The following is a 24,460-nucleotide window of genomic DNA, read 5'->3' as shown; positions in this document are numbered from 1 at the left end:
TGTCACATCTTGTACACTCTGATAGAACTGTTCGTTATCTCACGGCAGTGACTTGAAAAAATTCTGGGATTTGCATTTTAATCAATTAAAGCCTGCATCTCCTTTCGAACTGATTAAAGATTTAACAGAAGGGAGTCAGCCAGCTATTTTAGGTTTATTCAATATATTCACATCAGTTGTATAATCCTTTGATCTGTTACTTATAAATTCTGCGCCTTGGTACCTCCTCTCCCACCACACTTGAGAAAGGAACAATGTTCCAAAAGCTGTCGTTTTCAAATAATCCTGTTGGACTATAATCTGGTGGTGTGTGATTTTTGACCTTGTCCAACCCAGTCTAATACTGGCAGCTCCCCATCTTCCTGACTTGGAAATATACTGCGGCTCCTTCTCTGTCAAAATCCTGGAATTTCTTACCTCAGGTCAACCTACTCTCTGCGGACAGCAACAGTTCAAAAAGGCAGCTCACCATCACCTTCTTAAGGGCAACTAGGGATGGGCAATGAATGCTGGCTAGCCAGTGATGCCCATGCCCAATGAGTAAATAAAAAAAATTAAATAACAATTAATTCAACTAATATTAATTATACATTTTCTTTAACATAATAAATGTTGACAAGGCCACAGAAATATATCAACCATGAAAACACACTGACTTTTAAGAGTGCAGAAATTAGGATTTTGATGAAGATGAGGACCAGAGGTGAAGTGTCAGTAGTTTGGTTAAAAGACAATAGCCTGCAGGACAGAGACATCACTCTTGTCACTGCTTATTGAAATATTAATTGTCATATGAACAATATAATATATATCTTAATAATCTTCTGTACGGCTCAGTTTACAAGTGGATTGACTCATGATCTGGAACCAGGAAAGGTCTAGTTTCACTCAGAGACTCTGCGATGGTAGAAATCTAGAATTTCCCTCAATGACACTAAGCTAAGCTGATAAAAATGTACTGATGGTGCATGCTCTTGATCATTTATCCCAATTGGAAAGTGCAGATGTTGGGGGAATGGGGGTGATAATTTCTAATGGTGATCACAGCCAAATACCTCGAGCGTAATGGAGCAGCAGCGGTCACAGTCAAACCACCTTAAGGATAATAAGCTCCCCATGCTGATTCCAATTTACGTTTGGAAGCCCATCCTTACCGCCTTGTGTTAAATTCTTGGAGCACACTGAAGGCAAGGGTTGGCAGGAAGAAAAAACACATGCAAATTTGAATGTGGAAGACTACCCAATCAAGCTCAATAGTGCAAACTTCACAGACGGTCATTAAAACACAAAGTTGTGGGTGGAGTGGGGATGGCAGGAGGGTGTGGGTGAAGGAGAAGAGGTGGAATTTTAAATTCCTTGGAACATTTCCTGTAACTATTGGACACAATCCCCATTGATGCATGTTACGCCAAAGTTGTGAGAAGAACCATGAGGAAATTAATCTTTTTTTTTTAACCTGCAGCAGAATCAAAACAGGACTTTTCTGAGCCTTATTTGAGCAGGCATATCCCTAAAATTGTTTCTATACCTAAATTTTATGAGTGAACCTCATGCCATAGATAATGCCTTGACTAAAGATGTGAAACCTGTCATGAATCTTTTCAACTGGTGAATAAGGATTGAAATGAGACTGTTCATGTTAATAGCATAACTGCATACTTTAGTTCCAAATGTCCCGTTGTGAAAAGTGGATTCCCCTTTGAATTGGTCATATGAGAATCTGTGCCCAAAGTCCTCATGCTCCCTGCCAGCGACATTGTTTACCATCAGTAATATCTTCTTGTGGGTGATATAGAGGAGAGAGGGCACAATGTTTGTGGGCTGTATCCAGGAATTTGTCTTTGCTTTCAGGTGAATAGCTAAAATTGGAGGGCAAGGTAAAGATGACTGTTTAAACAGAACTCACAAGAGAACAGAAATTTAGAAAGGGGAAATTTCTTGGAAGTCTGTTCAAATCTACAATGATTTCAAATGATTACTGCTTGTCTCTGGTATTTAGCTAATCCGCTTGGATAGCCTTGGCTGCTGCGTGTTCAGATGTATGCGCATCACCCAAATGCACACACCTGGGAAGCAATTCATTTCATGTTCCCCTACAATAACATGCAGGAAGCTCTTCATCACTTTTCACTTTTCAAAATCTCTGCCAACTCCATTGTAGTTGATGCTTTTTCATAGTTTGTGGTCCAGAAATAAAAGTGAGCAGGCCATCAGCACTCAATTTTATCTTTAAAAAAAAAGCATAAGCATATATAGTATTTGGCAGATTGTGTAATAAAAGTCTCGTTAAAATAAGGTCATCATAGTCCCACAGGGCTGCTCTTTCATCAGGCAGAGACAGATGGTGGTGGTTTAACCTAAGGGTCACTGTGCCTCAAGCAATGAGAAAAGATTCAGAAGGAGAGTCTACTATGGTAGCCTCAGCTGGTGTGGGAAACAAACCTATAATGTGGTGTCTTCTCTGTCATAGATACACATCTAACCAACCGAACAAACCTACATCCCAACTGTATCACAAATGCAATATGCAGATCCCATTTACTTGAAAATCTCTGGTGCTCACTGTACACTTTAGAAACCACTGTGGATAACAGTGTTTTCCACTGGGAAGTGGTGACTCTGATCTTTTGACTTGCAGGTAGCTGATGTAGTTCACAACATGAATGCTAAACATGCAGCATCTTCATCCTCACTCATCTGTTTGGAAGTTTGTCCCGCATCTCAGAAAACTCGGTTGGGTGATGGCTTGAGAAATCACTAATTTTAAGTTAAATTAAGTGTTTACGCTTAAATGAATGTATGCCTTGCAGATCGTTCTCCAGACCAAACCCATGTCTTGAATATATGTGACATCATCACGTTACCTGACTCACTTACATGTTGTTCTCTTAAAATGACATCACAAAAAGTTACTCTGTGAGGGACATTCTATCGAGAATGTTCCTTTTTTCATTCAATATGTTTGTGTTTCGGGTAAGGTACTTGCTTGGCCCAGAATCATTATCCACCAACATTTACAGCAACAGCATTAACAATTCAGAAGTAGTTCATTGGCTAGACGTATGACATTTTGTTCTTAACATTTGAATGAGGAGTCATCTTGCATCATCCTTAAGTTCTAAGATCACCTCTTCTGCACAGGAAGCAGATTTGGAATTTTGACCTCAGTTACCACACTGAGTTGCCGACAAACTCAATGCCATGAGTTATTTACCTGTGTGCTGAGAAGTGTGACTAACTAGAATGCCAGGGGAATAAAAAAATCTCCTTTTAACCAGAGCCGCTATAATTATTTCCTAGTGCCTGGCAGAATTGGAGCACATCCTGCTGTGGTGAGCAGAGTCTGGATGACTACTTCATTAAAGTGGCAGTGCCCTTCATTTAGTTGGCAATAGCACAGATTTAACCAAAACACAGCAGTGATCTAAAAAGTACTCCCTCTGTGAATCAGACTATCACCTGTTTGTTCTAGAAAGACAACATTTATTTGTAGTGCTGGTTTGCGTGTTATACAGGTTATGCTGCCACTATTCTCGATGTATTGGCAGATCTGACTGCTGCCTTTCCAGTTTACTCCTTTCACTGCCTGACAATATAGGCACTTATGTGGAAGGCTTGCCCTCTTACACCAGCCTCCTAACCCTTCTGCATCTGAGTTCAGTTGGTAAATACAGAGGTAATATTGTTTGATGACCATTATATTCAGTCGTCTGTGTAGTTTCCAGTTTCAATATGTACAGCTAGTGGCACACAGCAATGATTAAGAGTGGGGATCATGGCTGATTTTTCATCATCCTTCTTGGCCATGGCAAGATATAATAGCTCATTTTCAAATAATGGAACAAGGTGTCTTCCTGACCTGCACACTCTGCCCAACTAGATAGCCCCCACTGTTTTAATGATGTACAAAAGCCATGTTAGCCCTAATGGCGTGCCCTGTAGTCCTATTGGTGTGTGTTATAGTCCTGGAGAAACGCAGCAGGTCAGGCAGCATCAGAGGAGCAGGAAGGTCGATGTTTTGGGTAAAACCTGAAGCATTGACTTTCCTGCTCCTCTGCTGCTGCCTGACCTGTGTTCTTCCAGCTCCACACTGTGTTGATTTAGACTCCAGCATCAGCAGTTCTTGCTATCTCTGCCTTGTTGTCTTATTGGTGTGACCCTGTAGTCCTGCTGGTATGTTCTGTGTAGTGCTGCTAGTGTGGCCTGTAGTCCTGCTGGTGTGCCCTGTAGTCCTGATATGCTCTGTGTAGTCCTGCTGGTGTGCCCTGTAGTCTTGATATGCTCTGTGTAGTCCTGCTGGAGTGCCCTGTAGTCCTGCTGGTGCAAATTCTAGTGCTGCTGTCTGGTAGCACACAAGTCTCATGAAACTTTGGATGGAAATCTGTACTTAAACGAATTCAGAAAGAGTCTAATTTACTGAACTATTTGGAAAACTAAATGTACAGGAAATGACTCATAATGAAAATCATACTTTGTTTCTTAAATATCCTCAGGGCAGCTGTGCTTTTGAAAGGGGAAAGGAAGAAACATGACAAAATGCCAAAGGTGTCTCTAGGAGGATTGTGTTTAAAGTAAATCACACTTAATACAGTTCTACTGTACAGTCAGGATAAACAGTGGATTATTTACACAATTAGCAGTGAGGTGAGCTGAACGGAAATGATCTCACAGCCTAACTGGTCAGCAACAAAGGAATAACACACAGAACATTGAGTACCTGAAAATAATTTTCATAATAAAGCTGAGGGAACTTGGCTAACCTCACAAGCTAGATGTGAAATTCTTCATCACCAAATTGCATTTCCAACTCCATGGCTCTCAATGAAATTAGTGGGATATAGATATTGGAATTCGGACTCAAGCCCATTATTCTTAATATTAACTCTTGCCAACAAAGTTCCCCTTATTTCTAGTCTTTACAGGTGAAGCAGCATTTCAACTGTACCTCCTCCAACCTTGTGTATTGTATTTACTGTACTCAATGTAGCCTATTCTACATTGGAGAAACCAAATGTAGACTGATCATTTTAACACAGCATCCTGCTCGCACTCACACATGTCTGTCTTTGGCATGCTGCAGTGTTCCAATGAATCACTGTGCAAACTGGAAGAATACTATTGCATCTTCAGACTAGGTACTTTGCAGCCTTCTGGACTTAATATTGAGTTCAACAGCTTTAAGTTGCGAACCAGCTCCTATTTCTTCCCTTTCCTTTAACCTGTTTTCATGTCTTCTCTCTATGTCCGAGTTAGGACTGCCAGTCCTTTCAAGACTGGGCAAGAGACACAGCATTGTTTTGCCATTCTCACATTCTGACTGTTTAATCTGAACTGTCAACATCTTGTTCCATCAGCACCCTATACCCATTACCTTCAGCTGCACCCCTCTCCGCCCCCAGCGTAAATGCTGTCCCCTCCATACTTCAGGTCTGGCGAAGAGTTATCTAGACTCAAAACCTTGGTTTGCTCTCTCTCCATGAATGCTGTCTGACCCACTGTGATCTCCAGCAATTGTTGTTTTCGCTCCCCTTATTTCACTACTATTCATATGAAACAGAAGGACTTCACACGCCAATGCACTTAATTCCTTGTGCAAAAGTAATAGACCTATATAAAATCCTATGGGTCAGAATTTGCCCAGTGCATATGCTAGGTTGCCATGAGTCTTTACTCACAGACAATGCCAAAAGAACGAGGTGACTTTTTCCATTGTCTGTGAGAGGCGACTGAGCGACTACAGTTGCTGCACTCAAGGCAATTGGTGTTTAATAAACATAAGCAGGGGTAGTGTTGATATGAAGAAAGCCCCTCAACATTTATACAGGACACGGACATGTCAAAATATTCCTAAAATCAGATTGGATTCATGTAAAAGGCAGTTGGGAAAACAATGGTCTTTTAAACCTCAATCATTTTATAGGAAAGTGGTGTGATCAGGCTAGGTGCTGAATTTAAAGACACTAGGTGAAAATGAAAATTTGACAACTCTTTAGATGGAAGCCACTTTCAGGCTGAGAAAGGGGAATGTGGAAAGTCAGCAGTCAGATTTGCCATTGCATTAAGAATGTGTTAATGTAACTTGCTCAGTACCCAACACAGCCGAGTGTTGGTGAGACACAGTGTTACTTTCACTAACAGGCCACGGTTCAGACTCATCCTGGAATTCTTTCACAAAATAAACATAGTTAGATCTTGGCTCTGTCGTGCTGCTGGAGATGAGACACAAACCCGAATCTTACCAGAAATTGACTAAGTGTCATTTTGGTTGATTAACACAGAGAATTTCTCTCTGCATACTTTTCACTATCATCCCAAATCCGCCTCATTAACTATATATGGTGGCTCTAAGGTGCCCTGCTCTTCTGATGCTGGCCCGATTCTCCAATTATTGAGATATCCTGGGATTCCAAAGACTATTGTGTACCTAGTCAGGAGCTGGCATATGGAATTGTTCTGCATATTTGTGGTGGATTTATGGCAGCTAAGTGGCAATAAGTGCCTCACCTTGCAGGCAGAGACCTGGAGGTCCTGAGGATGGGGTGATGCAGAGGAGGACCATCCTCCTTATCCCGGGATTGGCAGAGAAGGTCACAACATCAGACCCTGCCAACTGGGACTGAGGTTGCAGTGGGCTAGTGCCCTCGCAGTTATACTTCACCCCTCTGCTAGGGTAATTGCAGCATTTTCTTTCTACTACCTCACATTTCTGTAACCCTGCTACTACCCAACTCACAGCAAGGGTTATGCGCTGTGACTCTCATTGTCACAAAAAAAACTTCCCTCACTCGCTTCCACCCATTCAATCCTCTACACTCCTAATGCAGCCCAGGCTCTGTACCTTCTGCTTATTCACTCAGAACACCTCACCACTTTAAGCCCATCTACGCTAGCGCCAACAGCTGCGCCACCCACAATCACCTCACCCCATCACTTTCTTTGTCTCTTTCAAGAAGAAAATGGCCCACAGTAGGCCAGAAAATGTCAATGTAGTGGTGGGTTGCCCAGCATTCTGCTCCTTACCCCCAAAGGGCAGGGGATCCTAACGGGGACTGTCCTGAGTGGCCAACTGACAGCGCACACGCTAGACTGATATTAGGCTTACTATTCTGGGACCCCCAACCCAGCGCCCCCTCCCCTAACCTCTAACCGACTCTGACCACCCCACCTGAAAGGAGTCTCTCTTGACTTGCTCAAGGATTGTACCCATAGAGTTTGAGACAGGGCCATTTGGTTGAAGCACATTTAGTGTGTTTGGCATCCAGACAACTGGCACATGGTCCAGATGTGATAATGATGTGCTGTTGACAACCGAGACAAGCTGCCTGCTTTATTTCTGTGCTGAAATGCAGGACGTAACAGAAGGATTGTGAGCCTGTTAGTTCTGGCTGAGGAGGCAAAATGCAAAAAAGGGGAAAGCAAGACAGAAATTTATTTTTATTCATTCACGGAATGAGGGCATCGCTGGCTGGGCAGCATTTATTGCCCATCCCTAATGGCCTAGAGGGCAGTTCAGAGTCAACCACATTGCTGTGGGTCTGGAGTCACGTGTAGGCCAGACCAGGTAAGGATGGCAGTTTCCTTCCCTAAAGGTCATCAGTGAAACAAATGGGTTTTTCCTGAGCTGTGAGCATCTCAGTGGGCACAAATTGACTGAACACTAAGACAGCAAATGAGGAGCCCTGAGATGGACCCTGGTCTAATCCATGAGTTGGGGGTCCTCCTTGCATGAAAAGTATTCTTGCTGCAGCTTTCCACTAAGAGATACCAGTGCAGTCTGAAGTGCAGCATTAAAGCACCGAGCTGTAAATGTACTATGCTATAAATGGAACAGTGATGTGCTATAATGAATCCGTAAGGCTGTTACTTTGTATACCAATGTGTATGGATGTGGGGTGCCTGGAAAGTGCCCTGAGACGGTGGTGCTGGCTGTCCAGGACTGAGGTCCAGAAGGCCAAGTGGCGAGCTGGGGTCACCGGGTACCAGCTTGGAATTCCATGCTAGGAATTCTAAGTGTCTATTTATCCCCTGGCAGGTGGGAGAATGAGAAACTGCATATCAGTGAGGTGAGATTTAGTAATAATGAGGCTGTTAATGAGTATTAATCCATGCTAATAGGCTATGCACCACTGTCTAACAACAATCTCATCTCACCACCCAGCATTTGGTTGGAAAATTAGGCTTTATGCCCTTAATATTAAAATTGTCCTTACTGGACATTTCAACTGATATTCCCAAATTTCTTTGATGCCCCTTATCGTCAGGGATTGGGAACATCCGTCTTGAAGAGTCTGCAAAGGGACACTGACAGGTTAAATGAGTGTGTAAAACATTATCAGATGTAGGAAATTGAAGTTGGCTACTTCGCAAGAAGAGTAGAAAAGCAATATATTGTTGAAATAGAAAGAGACAGCATAATGATCTGGTACACAGTGTACTGTGTGTTCCTGTACATTACTCTGAAAACATTAGCAAATCATGACGAAGCCAAATGGAGTTTTTTTTATTGTAAAGAGATAGAGCATATAAGGAGAGGAGTAGGATTCTTGTCGTGCCATGGTATTCTCCCCACCTTTGAGCCAGGAGGCATGAGTTCAAGCCCCACCTGCTGCAGTGATGTGAAATAACATTGGCGAAGAAGATTGATTAGAAAATATCCCTATAAGCAGGGAAGCTTTGTTATAGTGCTACAGGATATTGGACCTTCTGTACTGTGGGTAATATTTGTTGCCTTACGTAAGAATGCAGATATTTGAATTAGAAGCAATTCAGAGGATGTTCACTGAGCTGATTTCTGGGAGGAATGGGTTGTCTTACGATGAAATGTTGAGCAGGTTGGACCTGTACTGTTTGAAGGAATGAGAGATGCTCTCACTGAAAAATGTTAGATTCTGCATGGGCACAACTGGTTAGATACTAGACAGTGGTTCTTTACTCTTGTGCAGGAGTCTAGAAATCTAAAAATAAAAGCGTCACATCTAAAACAGACATGTGAATGAATTTCTTTTCTCTGATGGTATTAGTATTTGGAATTCTCTTCCACAGAGAGTCCTAGTTATGACAGGGTCAGTGAATATTTCAACACTAGGTAAGACAGATTTTTAATTGACAAGGAAGTCAAGAGTTATGCAGAATAATCGAGTTAAGGCACAATCAAGTCAACTATGATACTGAATCGTGAAAGACTTGAAATGACTTGAAAGACAAAATGACCTACTTCTGCACCTTCATTGCATGGCCTTAGGATCTATTGTGTTTGTGTTCAATCCTATTGTGCCAATTTTCCACCAGTCTAGTTGAAATGAGGATTTGTATATTCCTGGATGCTGTATTGAGATCAAAGGGGAATTGGTATTTTACAGGATTTAGGTCAAAGTCTGCAGTGGTTGGAAGAGAAAGTACACTGCCATGTTCTCAGAACACCAAATGAAAGGGGGTTTTGGCACAATCGTCTACATCATAGGAAGTATACAAATAATTTATGAAATAACTTTATTCATCTGACTTTGTCATGAATTGTAAATCCAGATCATAAAGTCCTGGTTAAGATATAATTGCATTCCAAAGCCACTGATCAAATATATTCAAAAGAAGATTTTGTTCATTTTCCCACAAGCTGTTAACCATTCAACATGATGCCACCAATCCAAAATACTTCACAGCTTCATTGTACATGAAACGCAAACAAAAATGAAATTGAACAGATCATCTGGCAGTAATCTAGGCACCAGAAAAGACATGAGCAGCGCAGCCCTGTCAATCCTGCAAAGTCCTCCTTATTAATATTTAGGGATTAGTGACAAAACTGGGAGAACTGTCTCACAGACTAGTTAAGCACCAGCCTGACATAGTCATATTCATGGGACCATATCTAATGGATCTTGTTCCAGACATCATTATCACCATCCCTGGATATCCTGTCCCACTGGTAGGGCAGACCCAGCAGACTTGGCAACATCGTGGTGTATAGTCAGGAGGAATTTGCTCTGGAAATCCTCAACGTTTACCCTGGACCCTATGGAGTCTCACGGCTTCAGGTTAGACATGGGAAAGGAAATCTCCTGCTGATTACCATGTACTGTCCTCCCTGGGAAAATGAATTGGTATCCCTTCATTTTGAACAACACTCGGAAGAAGTACTGAGGGTGGCAAGAGCAGACTGGCTGGGGGAAATTCATGCCCATCACCAAGAGTGGCTCAGCAGCAGCATGACTGATAGGACTTGCTGGGTCCTAAAGAACATTGCTGCTGGAATGGATCTGCAGCAGGTGGTGACGGAAACAACAACATGGAAAAAGATATTTTACCTCATCCTTAGCAATCTGCCAGCTGCATATGCATCTGTTCAAGAAATTATCGGGTAAGATTAGCCACCGTACAGTTCTTCTGGACATGAAGTCCTGCCTTTAGATTAATAATAATCTCCATCATATTGTGTGGCACTATCATTGCGCTAAATGGGATAGACTTTGAACAGAGCTTGCAGCTCAAAATTTGGCATCCATGAGGCACTGTGGGCCATTAACAGCAGCAGAACTGTACTCCAGCATAACCTGCAGCTCATAGCCCGGCATATCCCCCACCCAACCATGACCATCAAGCCAGGGATTCAACCCTAGTTCAATGGAGACTGCAGGAGAGCATACCAGGACCAGCACTAGGCATACCTGAAGATGAAGTATCAACCTGTGTACCTATCTAACAGGACTACTTGCATTCCAAACAGACTAAGCAGCAAGTGATAGGCAAAACTAAGCAATCCAACAATCTAAGATCTAAGTTCTGCAGTCCTGCCATATCCAGTTGTGAATGATGATGGGAAATTAAACAACTCACTGGAGAAGTTCCACAAATATCCAAATCCTCAATGATGGAAGAACCTAGCCCATTAGTGCAAAAGGTAAGGCTGAAGCATTCACAGAAATTTTTAGCCAGAAGTGCCTAATGGATTATCATCTCAGCCTCCTCCAATATTTCCCAGCGTCACAGATACCAGTCTTCAGCTAATTTGATTCATTCCTCGTCATATGGGAAATGGGACAGATATTAAATGGATATTTTGTGTCAGTTTTTACTGTGAAGAAAGCATGGAGGTAAGCGAACTCAGAGAAATAAATACTGATGTCTGGTAAACAGTTCACATTAAAGAAGAGGATGTGTTAGAGGCGTTAAGAAATAAAGGTAGACAAATCTCCAGGACTTGATCGAGTGTATACCAGGATATTGTGGAAAGCTACAGAAGAAATTGTGGGGCCCCTGGCAGAGATATTTGTATCATCTGCAGCCAAGGTGAGATGCCAGAGAACTGAAGGCTCATTAATGTTGTTCTTTTATTTAAGAAAGGCTGCAAGGATAAGCCTGTGAGTCTGACATCACTGTTGGAGGGGATTCTGAGAGATAGAATTTCCATGCATTTGGAGAGGCAAGGACTGATTAGGGATAGGCAGCATAGATTTCTGTATGAAAAACTGTGACTCATAAACTTTTGCACTTTTTGAGGACATAACCAAAAAGATTGATGAGAGCAGAGCAGTAGACATCGTCTGCAGCGACTTTAGTAAAACCCTTGACAAGTTTCTGCATGGTAGACTGGTTAGCAAAGTTAGACAACATGGGATTCAGGGAGACTTTGCCAATTGGATACAAAATTGGTTTGACGGTAGGAGACAGAAGGTGATAATGGAGTTTTGTTGTTTGGACAGGAGACCTCTGGCCGGAAGAGTTCTGGAGGAACTGGTGCTAATTCCACTGTTGTTCATCAATTATATAAATGATTTGGATGAGAATTTAGAAGACGTGGTTAGTAAGTTTGTGGATGACAACAAAAATGGGTGGCATAGTTGACAGTGAAGAGGGTTATCTAAGATTATAAAGGGATCTTGATTAATTAGGCCAATGGGCTGAGGTTTGGCAGACGGAGTTTAATTTGGATAAAGGCAAGGTATTGCATTTTGGTATAACGAACAAGGGAAGGATTTGTGCAGTTAATGGCAGCACCCTGAGATATGATGTTGAACAGAGAGACCAAAGTGTTTAGTTTGGGAACTTTGGTCAGCATTGGCCAGTTGGATTGAAGGATCTGTTTTTGTGCTGTATGACTCTATGACCTCGCCATTCTTTTGTGAATAGTATTGAGTAAGAAATAAGCTCTAACTGAGGAATGAAAGCTAAGAGATGGGATACTGTGCTACTTCAAGACAGAGAGCAGAAAAGCAGAACTCAGAGATAGCTGCGCATTTCTGTGCAATAACTGTTCAGACGCTTACCACAAGTAGAAATTCTGCATTCTTAAATTGGATTAAATTAATTAAATTATCTGACAGCTGGCACTCCAGCAATTGGGAGATATTCAAATCCATGATCAATATGCTCAGTTCTTGGTAATTTAAATCAAATATGTTAAACAGTTTGTATGTCTGATTCCAGATAAACTCATTGGAATAAATGATACAGCCCTGCTTTAATAATGTTTGTATCAGAATTACTGATCATTGATTGGAGAGTGTGTGGGTGAGGTGATGTTAGCAGTCTCGTTAATGTTTCTGTTGCATGTGATGAATCTCTAAGTAGGAACAAGAGTAGGCCATTCAGTCCATGTAGCCTGGCCTACATTTCAATGCTGCCACGGCTGAATTAACTCTTCAGTGTCTTTTACCCACCACATTCTCATAACCTTTAAGTTACTTGTAACTGAAGTCTATCAATCATTACCTGGAATATGCTCAAAGACTGAACTTCACAGCTCTCTATGATGTTTGCAACCAGGATCCTGCTTACAATACTGTACTGTATTTTGAATCTCAACAAATTGAAATTGAGCTCAAAATCTGTTTTGTAATGCTTGAGCATTGATTTTCATTTGAATTGAAAGAACATAGATTTCTAAACACAGCAGTTTATAGAATCATAAAATCCCTACAGTGTGGATGCAGGCCATTCAGCCCATACCAAGAGCAGCCCACACAGACCCATCACCCTATCCTTGTAACCCTGCATTCCCCTTTGCTAACCCACCCAGACCAGACATCCCCGGACACTATCGGCAATTGTGCATGAACAATCCAAGTAACCTGTGCATCTCTGGACTGTAGGAGGAAACCAAAGCACCTCAGGGGAACCCACACAGACACGGGGATAATATACAAATTTCACACAGATAGTCACCTGAGGATGGAATTGAGCCTGGGTCCCAAGTATGTTGAGGCAGCAGTGCAAACTGCTCAGCAACAGTGCACCCCAATTTCCTGGTGCCTTTGGTGACAAGAAAGAAAATTAGCTGTTCACACTTGTCAACAGCCAGCATTGTGTGGACGTTACTTCTAAATTTGTACCTAGTTCAGTGATGTTTATGTTAGCCCCATTACCCTCAGGTCACAAACTATGTTACAGTGATGACATCATGAGCGTGTCTGTTAAAGGTATACAGATATACTAACTGTGAGACATAACGCACCAATGTGCAGTGCATTTTCCTAAAATTGTTTTGAGGGTGTGGAAATTGTCAAATATTCTTTATTTTTGATAGGCTCGCTCAACAGTTCATGTTTACTAGCTTCTCTGAACTACTCACAAATCTCTTTAAAGCAGGGACTTAGAAACATATGAATCTGGTTGAATCTCACAAGTCCAAGTCTCATCACAGCAGCTTCAGAATTATTTTAATTCAGCTGGCAAAAAAAAATCAGGTCATATAAAGCTATCATCAAGATGAGGCAAAGAAATTGTTGAATTGTCCTTAAAACTGAGTTAATTCATTCATGTTCGTTAGGGAAGAAAATCTACTATCTTCGCTCAGTAAATAACTCAGTTATATCAAACTGCTCCAACAATACCATGTGGAGAGTTCACAGTGCAGCTCACTATCAACAGCATCTCAGGACAATGAGGATAGATAATCAATGTTGGCCTTGCCTTGAATCCTGAAAGTATTTTTTAAAAAAATAAGATTTAATCAGAAATATGATTCTTTCTGAGTTATTTTCACAGACAATGTCCAGTCAATATATGTGGTGACAGATACGCCAAATGTAGTCGTGAATGTTGGCAACAATGCCACACTTGACTGCTCCTATAGGACACAAGTTGAATCTGCATTTTCCCTTGAATGGCGCTTTACACCTGGCCCAAAAGGAGATGGAAATGCAGAGAAGGTAAGAGACACTTGTCTCCCATTTTCTTCATTTTAAAACACTCTTGTTTCCTGCTTACAAACAATTGTACACCTAAAGGAGTGCTAAAGAAAGAATGGCACAGAGCACTGCATCTCACTCATATATGTCAGCCCCAGCTCAGTCGGTGATAAGCTTATACCTTTGGCAGAAGATTCAAATCCCTCCACAAAGTTGCATACAAAATCTAAGCTGACTCTTCATTGTAATACGGAGAGGATACTGCACTGTTGCTTGTACCATCTTTCACATGAGATGTTCAACTAAGAAAGATTCCAAATCATTGTTTCAGAGTAGGAAAGGAGAAGTTGTTCCAGTTGCGCTGGCCAGAACCGATCCCTCAGCCATCATTGCTAAATTATCTGAACATTGGCATATTGTTGATTGTGTGATCTTACTTTGCACAAATTGGAGACCATTTCTTACAATGGTGAGAAAGGACTGTCAAACGTTTTAGGGTATCCTAAGATCATGAAGCATACTAAATACATGCAATTTCTTTCTTTTATTTCCAAGTATTTCAAGAATGGTGAATGTAAAGATTGTTGTTTGGACAAAAACAGCACCATTTTATACACAGCACGATCCTACAAATAACATGATGAATGATCAGTTATTCTAGGGAGAATTTTAAGTTTTGTTTGGTTGGCCAGTTTGGTGGGCTAGGGAGGTGTAATGTGTGTGTTGACAGCATAACAGACCCTGGTGAAACCTGGAAGTAGATGGGGTCATGTTAGGTTTCCTTTTGGGATTTAATCCTTCCCCTCCACTCTAAGGTATTAACACCTCCCTACCACTGAGCTGCCTTGGTCATTAACGTTCAGTCCATGCTGTCAGAGAGATGTTTATAGTCACAGAAAGAGTGACTTGGCTTCTCTGTGGAAATGACATCCAAACTCCTATTATTTTAGTGCTGCACTATTGTCTCAGAGCAGCACTGATGGAGCCTTAGAATAATTCAATCATTATGAAGACATTTCGCCCATGAGTACTTCAGCACTTTGGGATACTGGGGTCCTTTAGCACTTTACTAATAGTAAAGTAAACCAGTCTTGTTCCCTAGATTGGTTCCCTGCCATGCTAGAATTTTCAAACTCACTGCAACATGAAAAATTATTACTAAGAGGCTTGGAAAATCCTTCTACAGAGGATGGAAAATCAAAAGGAAAGCTTTTGCCTTCTATGTGATTCTTTAGAAGTAGAAACTAGGAATAGGGCCCTTTAAGCTGATAGACACAGACGACACATATCCCCAACAATGTGAAATGCACTGCTCACATCTATGGCCTAATCTTTTATCTTTTCAACAGATAAGTTTTTAATACAATTTTATTTGCTTAGATTCTTTATTATACTGATGGGAAAACGTACAGACTTGGGCCTCAAGCTAATCGAATCAAACTGGTTGATCAGAACCCAACCAATGGAATAGCGTCCATTAGAATTGAAAACACCAGGCCGTCAGATACGGGTACATACTCGTGTGATATAAACAATCCTCCGGATTTTACAGGAACCAGTGAGGCATTTGTCAATTTAATTGTCCAAGGTAAGAAGAATAAATTAATATTCTGCTATCTATGATGTTGTTGATCTGTTGTTCCTCTGTTACAGGTCCTTAGGGCTTGTCAATATTCAATTAAATTTAGTTAATATTTTAGAGAAAGTTTTCAAACTCATGCCTCTTTTTAAGCAACATTAAAGCTCTGCACTACCAAAGAATTATTTGCTAAATATTTTAAACTGGAAAATATTTTTTGCTAGGTCCCCTAAGTGTATGTTTAGTTTAAAATTTATTAACTTTGGCCGAATGATCGAGACCCAATGGTGTTTGAGGTGTTTGACAAAAACCTTAATGGTAACGTGAGGAAGAGCTTGTCTTAATGCAGTGAGTGCTTGTGATGCAGTTCCTGAGAGAGGATGGTGGAGGCAGCTTTAATCAGAGCTTCCATAGGGAATTGAAGAAACAACTGAAGAGAGAAAATCTGGACTAAAGACCAGGACTGTGGACCAAACTGAGTTCCTCTCACAGAGAACTGGCACAAACACAATAGGCCAGATAGCCTCCTTGTGCGCTTTCACTACTTGATTATTCTATTCTGTAATTATTGAAGATAAAAATATGGAAGCCAGGAAACTGTGATATGTCAACTGAATGACCATTAAATTAACAGATTAAATAGGAAAGAAGCGTGAAAACAATAGAATTTCTTCCAATGTTGTTGCTTTATTATTTTCATAAATGTACTTTTATACAATAATTATGTTTTTCGGGGTTATATAATAATAAAGTCATATAACATGGAAACAAACCCTTTGGTTTAACTCATCCATGCCAAACAGCTTTCCTAAACTAAACTAGCCCCATTTGCCTGCATTTTGCCCATATCACTCTGAATCTTTCCTATGTGTGTACCTCTCCAAATGCCTTTTAAATGTTGTGTCTGTACCTGACTTGAACCACCCCTCTGGCAATTCATTCCATATATGCATATACACTCTGTGTCAGAAAAGTTGCCCCTTAGGTGCTCTTTAAAATCTTTCACCTCTCACCCTAAACCTATGCCCTCTAGTTTGAACTCCCTTCCCATGGGGAAGATACGGTAGCTATTCACCTTATCTATGCCCTTCATGATTGTATAAGCCTCCATAGGGTTCTTAACCTCCTATGCTCCAGAGAAAAAAATGTCCTAGCCTATCTAGCCTCTCCTTATAACTCAAAACCTCCAGTCCTGCTATCATCTTTGTAAATTGTCACAGGTCTCAAGTATTGCTGGAAAAGGATGAAGATATAATTGCACATATTGTGCTGCCATTCAGCAATCATTTAAAAAAATGTTTTTCTTATCTTTGCAATCTCTGTCAGACATGTAATATTTCCTGGCTGACAGTGAATGGTCAGAGGCCATTGGTAGCAAGTGTCTGCAATGCATTGTGATTGAATCCTGGATCCCTCATTCTCCTAGGGATCCTTTTGAGTGGAATTGGTAGCTTGCTGCATTTGAGTGTGAATTGAATTACACTATACCTGATTAGGAAAACCAAAAATAAAACTTCCCAACATTCCCAATGACCTCCTAACAAAACCCTAGGGGCCTCCCCACATAAATATGTGATGCTTCTGAGAAAACAAGTTAGTTAATGGTTAGAGATGAAAGAGGTGTTTCCTTTTCATTTTATTGTAGGAACAGGGTGCATTCTATGGCCAGGGTTCAGGCAAATCGGGGGAACTGAATTCAAATAGTGGGAAACAAAGGTTCAGTTTGGTTGTCAATGCAAAATAATTGACGACATGCATTTTTTTCTGGAGCCTATGAACTTCTCTCTTCCTATAATCTCAATCATCAAACTTAATAATTATTGCATAACATCAGAAGTCTTCCAATGTAATATTACAGAAGTTTATAAGATCATGAGGGGTATAGACAGGGTTAACTGTAGTTGTCTTTTCTCTAGGATGGGGCATTTCAAGACAAGAGAGCGCATTTTTAAAGTGAGAAGAGAGATTTGAAAAAAAAGAACAATTTATTTTACACAAAGGGTGGTTCATGTGTGGAATGAACTTCCCGAGGAAAAGGTAGACGCAGGTACAATTACAACATTTAAAAGACATTTGAATGTGTACATGATAAGGAAAGGTTTGGAGGGGTATGGGCCAGGAGCAGGCAGGTGGGACTCGTTTAGTTTGGGATTATGTTTGTTGCAGACTGGTTGGACCAAAAGGTCTGTTTCCATGCTGTAGACTCTATGACTCTATGTTTAGGTGAAGATGCTGATGTGTACACTTATTTCTAATTCTGTAGTCGCACCATCCATTCCTGAATGTAAAGTGATTGGGAAACCGTACGTAGGAAACAATGTGACATTGCTGTGCAGATCATCAATAGGCCAGCCAAGTCCTAAGTATGCATGGTCAGACGTCAACCCTGGTATTGAGAAATCATCATCGAGAGTCATGGTAAAAGGTATGCGGATACTATTTCTCATCATAAGGCACTTATTAAGTTCAGTAAAACAGAAACAAGGAAATCACACCTTTGTTGCATCTGATATATCTTCAGAACTTCCCCAAGCAGGCTAATAATATGTGGTCACTGTTACTTTAGTAAGGCCCTTCATCACAATGTTCAGATTTGTGACTTCGTAGGATAGATTTGTGACCTAAAGAATTGAATTGTCCTCCCCTTGTGGAAGCCCAATAAATAATTTCTAACAATTTTTGGGGCAACATCTTCAGGGAGTTTCTTTTATTCAGTCACTGGAGGTAGGCATCATTGCACTATGATGCACCATCCCAAATTCAGTTGAAAAGGTGAGCCGTCTTTTTGACTAGGACAGTCCATTGAAAGGAGATAGGTACATCGTTGGTTGTTGGGCCTAGGTGGGGAGGAAAAACCAACCCTCCTTCTTATAATCTCCTCTTAGTCAATCACAGCAAATACTTCTATTTCTTTTCAGCACGTTGATGTCTGACTTCAATTAGAACCTTATTTGCTGGAGAATGACATAAACAATTACCAAGGTTGTCTTGAATAAAAGGAGGAAGAATTTTCTTTTGTAGGAACCAAGCAAGGAAAAAGAAATGACATCATGCAAACATAAATAATAGCATTAGAGGGAAGTTTTTGGTACATTCAAGTAGAATGAAGACTATGCATCATAAAAGTTCTTAGATTCTTTGTGCTATTGAATATTTCTTACCTGCATTGCAGAAACTGTCTATATCTTTGAGTTATCAATGAATGGTTTGTCCCAGTTTGCTTTTTCCTCAGGTAATATCTTCAAAGGCAGTGAGGGAAACAGATAACAAAAGAGAGACCGTCTTTCAGTCTTGCTTACAAAACCATTTTCCTTCTATCTGCTCAGCTGCTCAAAAACAGTCGTTGAAAGTTAATCCAGTATGCATTCTTGAGTTTAGTTCCATTTTCTTTCCAAAAGGTCTGTCTGGCATATGAGACTTTCACCTCACCAAGTGTGAATTTATCATAAAAGCATGAATTAAAATAGGAAATGCAAATTTATTGAGACTATCTCAATTGCTTGATTTCAATCTCTTTAGATAATAGTAATTTAGTGACAGATGCCTTATTTATTCTTCACGAGTGTCACAAAGCGTGCATCAATCTGTGTTGAGATGGCCGCTGCAACCATTTTGATCCATGATTCTTTCCTCTCATACGTTATTTGCGTATATGGAAGACCTCAGGTGTAAAGTCAGTCAATGGAGGTTAAAAAATTTGACAGTCCACATTTATCATCATTGGAACATAATGCTGTGTGGATGGTAGTTCTGGAATTTGTGCTGTCTCTATGGTTCCCATCTTCCTATGCTAAAGAAATCAATTCCCCCAGTTTTTCTGAGTTCATCAGGCTTATGATACTGGTAAAGAATTTAATATCCCAATACCAAACTACCATAATCACTTCATAGTTTCTTTCATTTTTTGGCAACAATAATCAAGGATTATTTAAGTGAATTTCTAGGCATACAGCACATTTGCCCACATTAAATTTGTGTTTAATGTTTATTCCCAACTCAAGTACAAGATTGCATTTTGGCCAACTTGTTTTCTAATTTTTGTGTTGTCAACTCTGACTCCATTCATTCTCTTTGTCTAGTATCAGCTACAAAGTTGACAACTTTGCCTTGGGTTTTTGAACCAGGTTACTGATATAAATTCAGAACAGAAGTACCAGCACTCAATGCTGAGGTACAGAACTCAACACTTAACGCCCTGTGACATTAATCTGAAGAGTACTTTTTCCTACCCTTTAGACAATTTCTTATCTTTCTTAAGGTTGATCCTAAACAAGTTTCAGGTAATTAATAGCTTCCCATGTAGCAATTTATCAAAGAGACTTTTGATGGTCAGATGACATCAGGTCAATGAAAGAACTACAATTTACTTTAGACAGTTTTTTTCAGAAACGGCAGCATCTTTGTCTGCTAGAATATTCCTTTTCATAATTCAAGCAGATTCTTTTTAACTAAGCATGGACTCATCAAATTTACGCCTGTGGTCAAGTGATCCTGGTCCCAAAATTGAACATTCCATAGCTGGAGAGACCAGCCCCGTCAGAAAATTGGACAAACTAAATTAAACAGCGCCCAGTAGCTATCAGCTACAGAGGAAATCAAGATCATAGAGGTAACCAAGAACAAAGAGGCAACAAAGGTTCTCGAGGAACTAGTTACAACCATGCCAAAAGTTATATAATGGAGCTTTATCGATCAGACTTTCTGGCACCTTGACTTTCAGCCACCGCCTGAGGAGATGGACTTTATATCTCCCCAGCATGGTAACAGGAAACGGTGTTGGCACAATCCTATTGAATACTTTGAAAACGCTGCTCATGGCTGCACTGACCAAAGAACAAGAACTCAGAACATTTTGAAAGTTTTGGGGTGAGGATGAATACAAACACATACATGGAAGCCACCTCCTCAATGAAGACTCGCAGTAAAACTTGGGCAGAAGACAGTGCATCAACCCAAGAAGACACAGGAGACCTTTGAGATCCCCCTTCATGGAAGAGAACCAGACCTACACTGGAGAAGGAGATGCCAATATATCCAGCTTAAACATATGGATTGTTGTGGGTAATATTTGTTCTCAGACAGTTAGAGCTAAATAAAGTTGTAAATATTATAGGACTTTGGGAAATGCTCACATTTCTCCAGAATTCTGATTCATTTTAATAAGGAAATTTTATTCATAAAATTGAGTTGAATGGAAAACGAAATTCTGTATCCCTTTGTCTGCTTCACAGATAAGCGCACTTGGCTAATGTGTCATTAATAAACTGATTGAAGTGTCTAAAGCACAGACAACGGTCTTGATAATAGATCGCAGTATTTACACGGAGTGTGAGTACAACTAAGTCTCTGTCATTGCCCGTGTCTGCTTTGGTTTGCAACCTTTTTGTAATTTGGATTCTAGTAACCTGTTTCCAACCTACTTGTTTCTATGCAATGTTTATTGACTCCTTCGTAATAGTTGTGGATGCCTCAGAAACATCCACCCACCATTCTCAGCACTCTGAAATACATGCCATCAATTGCTGGAAATGGATTTGTTTTAGGTCTGTTGGATGTCTCCAGAATTCTGACTCATTTTATAACGATGTCATTACTTGGGTACCATTATCTGGAGGGACCATGTTGTGTAAGTATTATCTAGTAAATATTTAGAAGCAGCATTTAAACTGTAAGACACACTTCTTTTGCAGGTTGTGGCATCCATTTAAGAGGATAGCCTTCAAATTAGCAACATGTACTGAATAAATTGGAAGGGAATATTTTCCTCTGTAGCTTATAAATGAATTTCAAATAGTTTGAGAAATCTCATTTACATATTGTAATGTAATTACTCTCAAAAAAATCCTGCCTACACAAAATTTGCAGATTTAATCATTATTCCATATGGGTTAACTATCTTTCTGTTCTTTAGTTACAAGTTCATTCTGCAGGCAGTTCTGCTTCATCAGTACAAGCAAGGGATAGCATTTTGTTGGGTTTCTGATGAGAATCCTGAGCCTATGTTATGTTTCTCTGCACTCCATTGCTATTGCTTCCAACTAATTTAGAAAAATGGCAAAGGCTGACATTGTCCAATTGAAGTGACAGCTTAACACAAATTCTACCCTTTATAAACCAATGGTTATTGGGCTTTGTAACATAAACTGTGACTAAACATAAAACATTTTTTCACTTTTATTGGGAGGAAGAAAAAAACCTAAATGCATCATGTTTTAAAGCAAAACCCAAATGCTAAGTCCAAAACTGCTGCTGAATTCTGCTTCAAGTGGTGATGCACTCTGGTTCAAGTAGTATTTTTATACTTCATAGGTTATGGAAACATAATCTAAAGAAAATGAGTAAGAAAGGGATACTTGGATGCTTAGACAAAATGATTAGCTTATTTTTTAGTGCAAGGATAAAGGAAAGGGTCACATGAAAGGGTTTGTCCATGGTCAGGAGGTCCCTTGTTTTGTGGGACAGACAGCATATGATTGCACTTGGCATTGTGGCCTCTACATCATGGGCTTGAGGGGATATATGGACAAGTTCAAACTCGTGTACACAGGTAGAGTGGGGGTGGGGTTGGGGGGGGGGGTGGCGCGGCGGTGGTGGCATGCAAAACCTAAAAGATTTACAGGAAGGGCTGCCTGGAAGAGGATTTGGATATTTGGATCATCACTGATAACTGCTGGCCAAAAATGCATTATCTGTCGCCTTGCAGCCTTCCAGCATGTGAACAAAACACAGGCTTACAAGATTCTTAATCCTTGCCACCCTGTTGCACCACTAACCGACTCCGCTCCCCGCGCCCAGTTGCTATCTGTTCACTTGTCAGGCCCTCCTTCCATTGGGATGAACAGTTTTTCAACTTAGAATAAGTCACTCTGAATTTAAAGGAACGTGCCATTGGGTATCCAACACCTACTGAAGGAAGAGGCAAAGCACTTTGTATTTTGGTTCTCTGGTGCGCCATTGTAATTGGCAGTGAAATCAGAAGTTCTGCACAGCAGAAATGTAGAAATAATTTTCTTACCTAAAATCTCCAGGTTTGTGCTGGAAAGGCCCATGGGCTTTTACAAAGCTCTAACATCAATAGTGCCAATTTCTTTGTCAGGTCACAGAAGTCTCCACAATTGTTTCAATTTTAAACACCTCCCTTTTAATCCTGAAGGCACTAGTTTTGATAGAGTGTACTTTCAAGCAGCTCCTTTGTTTAAGTTGCTACTTGACTGGGCTTGGGGTTAAAATGGTGGCAACATATAACAGGATCCATACTGTATGGATATAGGCCATTTTGCCCGAGTCCACACAGCCTCTCCAAAGATCATCCCACTCAGACCCATTCCCATTCCCTAACCCTGTAACCCTGCATCCCCTGTGGCTAATGCAGCTAACCAATACATCCCTGATCACCATGGGTAATTTAGCATGGCCAAATGACCTAACTTGCACATTCTTGAACTGTGGGACAAAACTGGAGCATCCAACAGAATCCCACGCACATTTGGGAGAATATGCAAACTCCACAAACAGTTGCCTGAGCGTGAGGTCGAACCCAGGTCCCTGGCACTGTGAGACAGCACTGCTGATCACTGAGCCACTGTGCTGTCCACCATTCGCCATTATTGGCCAACTTCTATCCTCAGCAGACAAACATAGCTCAGCTTTCAACAATAGACCAAAGTGGAGAAATGATTATTCTGCTACCCTCCAAAACCAATGAGTTTTCACTGATGTGAGACCATGGATACAAGGATTTGTTCAATAATATTAAATACTTGAAGGGAATTAAGTGCAACATTGGGCTTTTATCTAATAGATTTTTAATGAAGTGGAGTCTTTAGTAGACACAAAAAATTATTCTCTCATCATGCCATTGGTTGAAACTGAGTGAGTTGGCATGGTGCGTAATGCTGTTGGTTGTGGTGAGTCATGGATTGTCTTGTGTTGGCAAAATAATTGGTATAAGGGCTATAAAGGACCATGGGGATGTATGGGAGTGCAGATGTTGGCATAGTAAAAGGGTGAGTGGGGTCATGAGTTGATTTGAATACAGAATATATGATTGGTGAGGATGTAAAGGTAAGATGGCCTTCCTGTGATTATAATAGTTGGGACTGATGCAGGTCATATAAACAGTTTACCTCAGCACTGTTTCTCAGACTAGTGAACTCATTCTCTCTGGAATAAGATTCCAAGCATTAGTCCTTCCAAGCCAGGCTTGAGGAGGCAACAATATCCTCAAATTGTATCAAAACGGAGATCGCTGGAAAAACCCAGCGGTCTCAGATCCAGCGACCCCTCCTCGGAACTGGTTGTGGCTAGGAAAATGTTTATATGTATGCTAAAGAAAGGGTGGGGGATGGAGGGGAAGTAAATCAGAGTGGAGATGGAGATCATAGAGAGAGAATAACAGTTGGGCAGACAAAGGATTGGGTAAAAGTCAGGCTGGGAGATTCAATAGCTAATAGAGACCATTAGTGGCTGACAATGGGTTGTTTTGTGGTAGCGGTCCATGTGATAACAAAGCCTGGTGTATGGGGGCTGGGGTATGGACATGGGTGCTCAGACCCTAAAATTATTGAACTCGATATTGAGGCCCGAATGCTGCTGGGTCTCCAAGTGGAAATTGGGGTGTTGTTCTTTTAGCTTGTGCTGAGATTCACTGGAGCACAGCAGCAAGCCCAAAAATGGAGATATTGGTCAGAGAATATGGTGGTGTTTTGAAGAGGCAGGCAACTGGAAGCTCAAGGTTGTTTTTGTGCAAAGAATA

The 24,460-nt window shown here is 40.7% G+C and overlaps 1 protein-coding gene across 2 annotated transcripts in view; it reads left to right on the top strand.

Annotated features, from left to right (window-relative positions):
- LOC125466850 (V-set and immunoglobulin domain-containing protein 2-like) overlaps nt 1–24,460 on the top strand; it is a 43,190-nt gene that overhangs the window by 6,524 nt on the left and 12,206 nt on the right. Inside the window, exons 2-4 of one of the 2 annotated variants that reach the window (XM_048561951.2) lie at nt 13,984–14,147; nt 15,507–15,714; nt 17,969–18,130. In XM_048561951.2, coding sequence (XP_048417908.1) covers nt 13,984–14,147; nt 15,507–15,714; nt 17,969–18,130 — 534 coding nt within the window. Of the gene's footprint in view, nt 1–13,971; nt 14,148–15,506; nt 15,715–17,968; nt 18,131–24,460 lie in introns of both variants that reach the window. The other variant, XM_048561950.2, reaches the window with a different exon arrangement.

This window comes from Stegostoma tigrinum, chromosome 32, assembly GCF_030684315.1.
Source record: "Stegostoma tigrinum isolate sSteTig4 chromosome 32, sSteTig4.hap1, whole genome shotgun sequence".
Lineage (NCBI taxonomy): Eukaryota > Metazoa > Chordata > Chondrichthyes > Orectolobiformes > Stegostomatidae > Stegostoma > Stegostoma tigrinum.
This window is presented reverse-complemented; position numbering and strand designations above follow the sequence as displayed.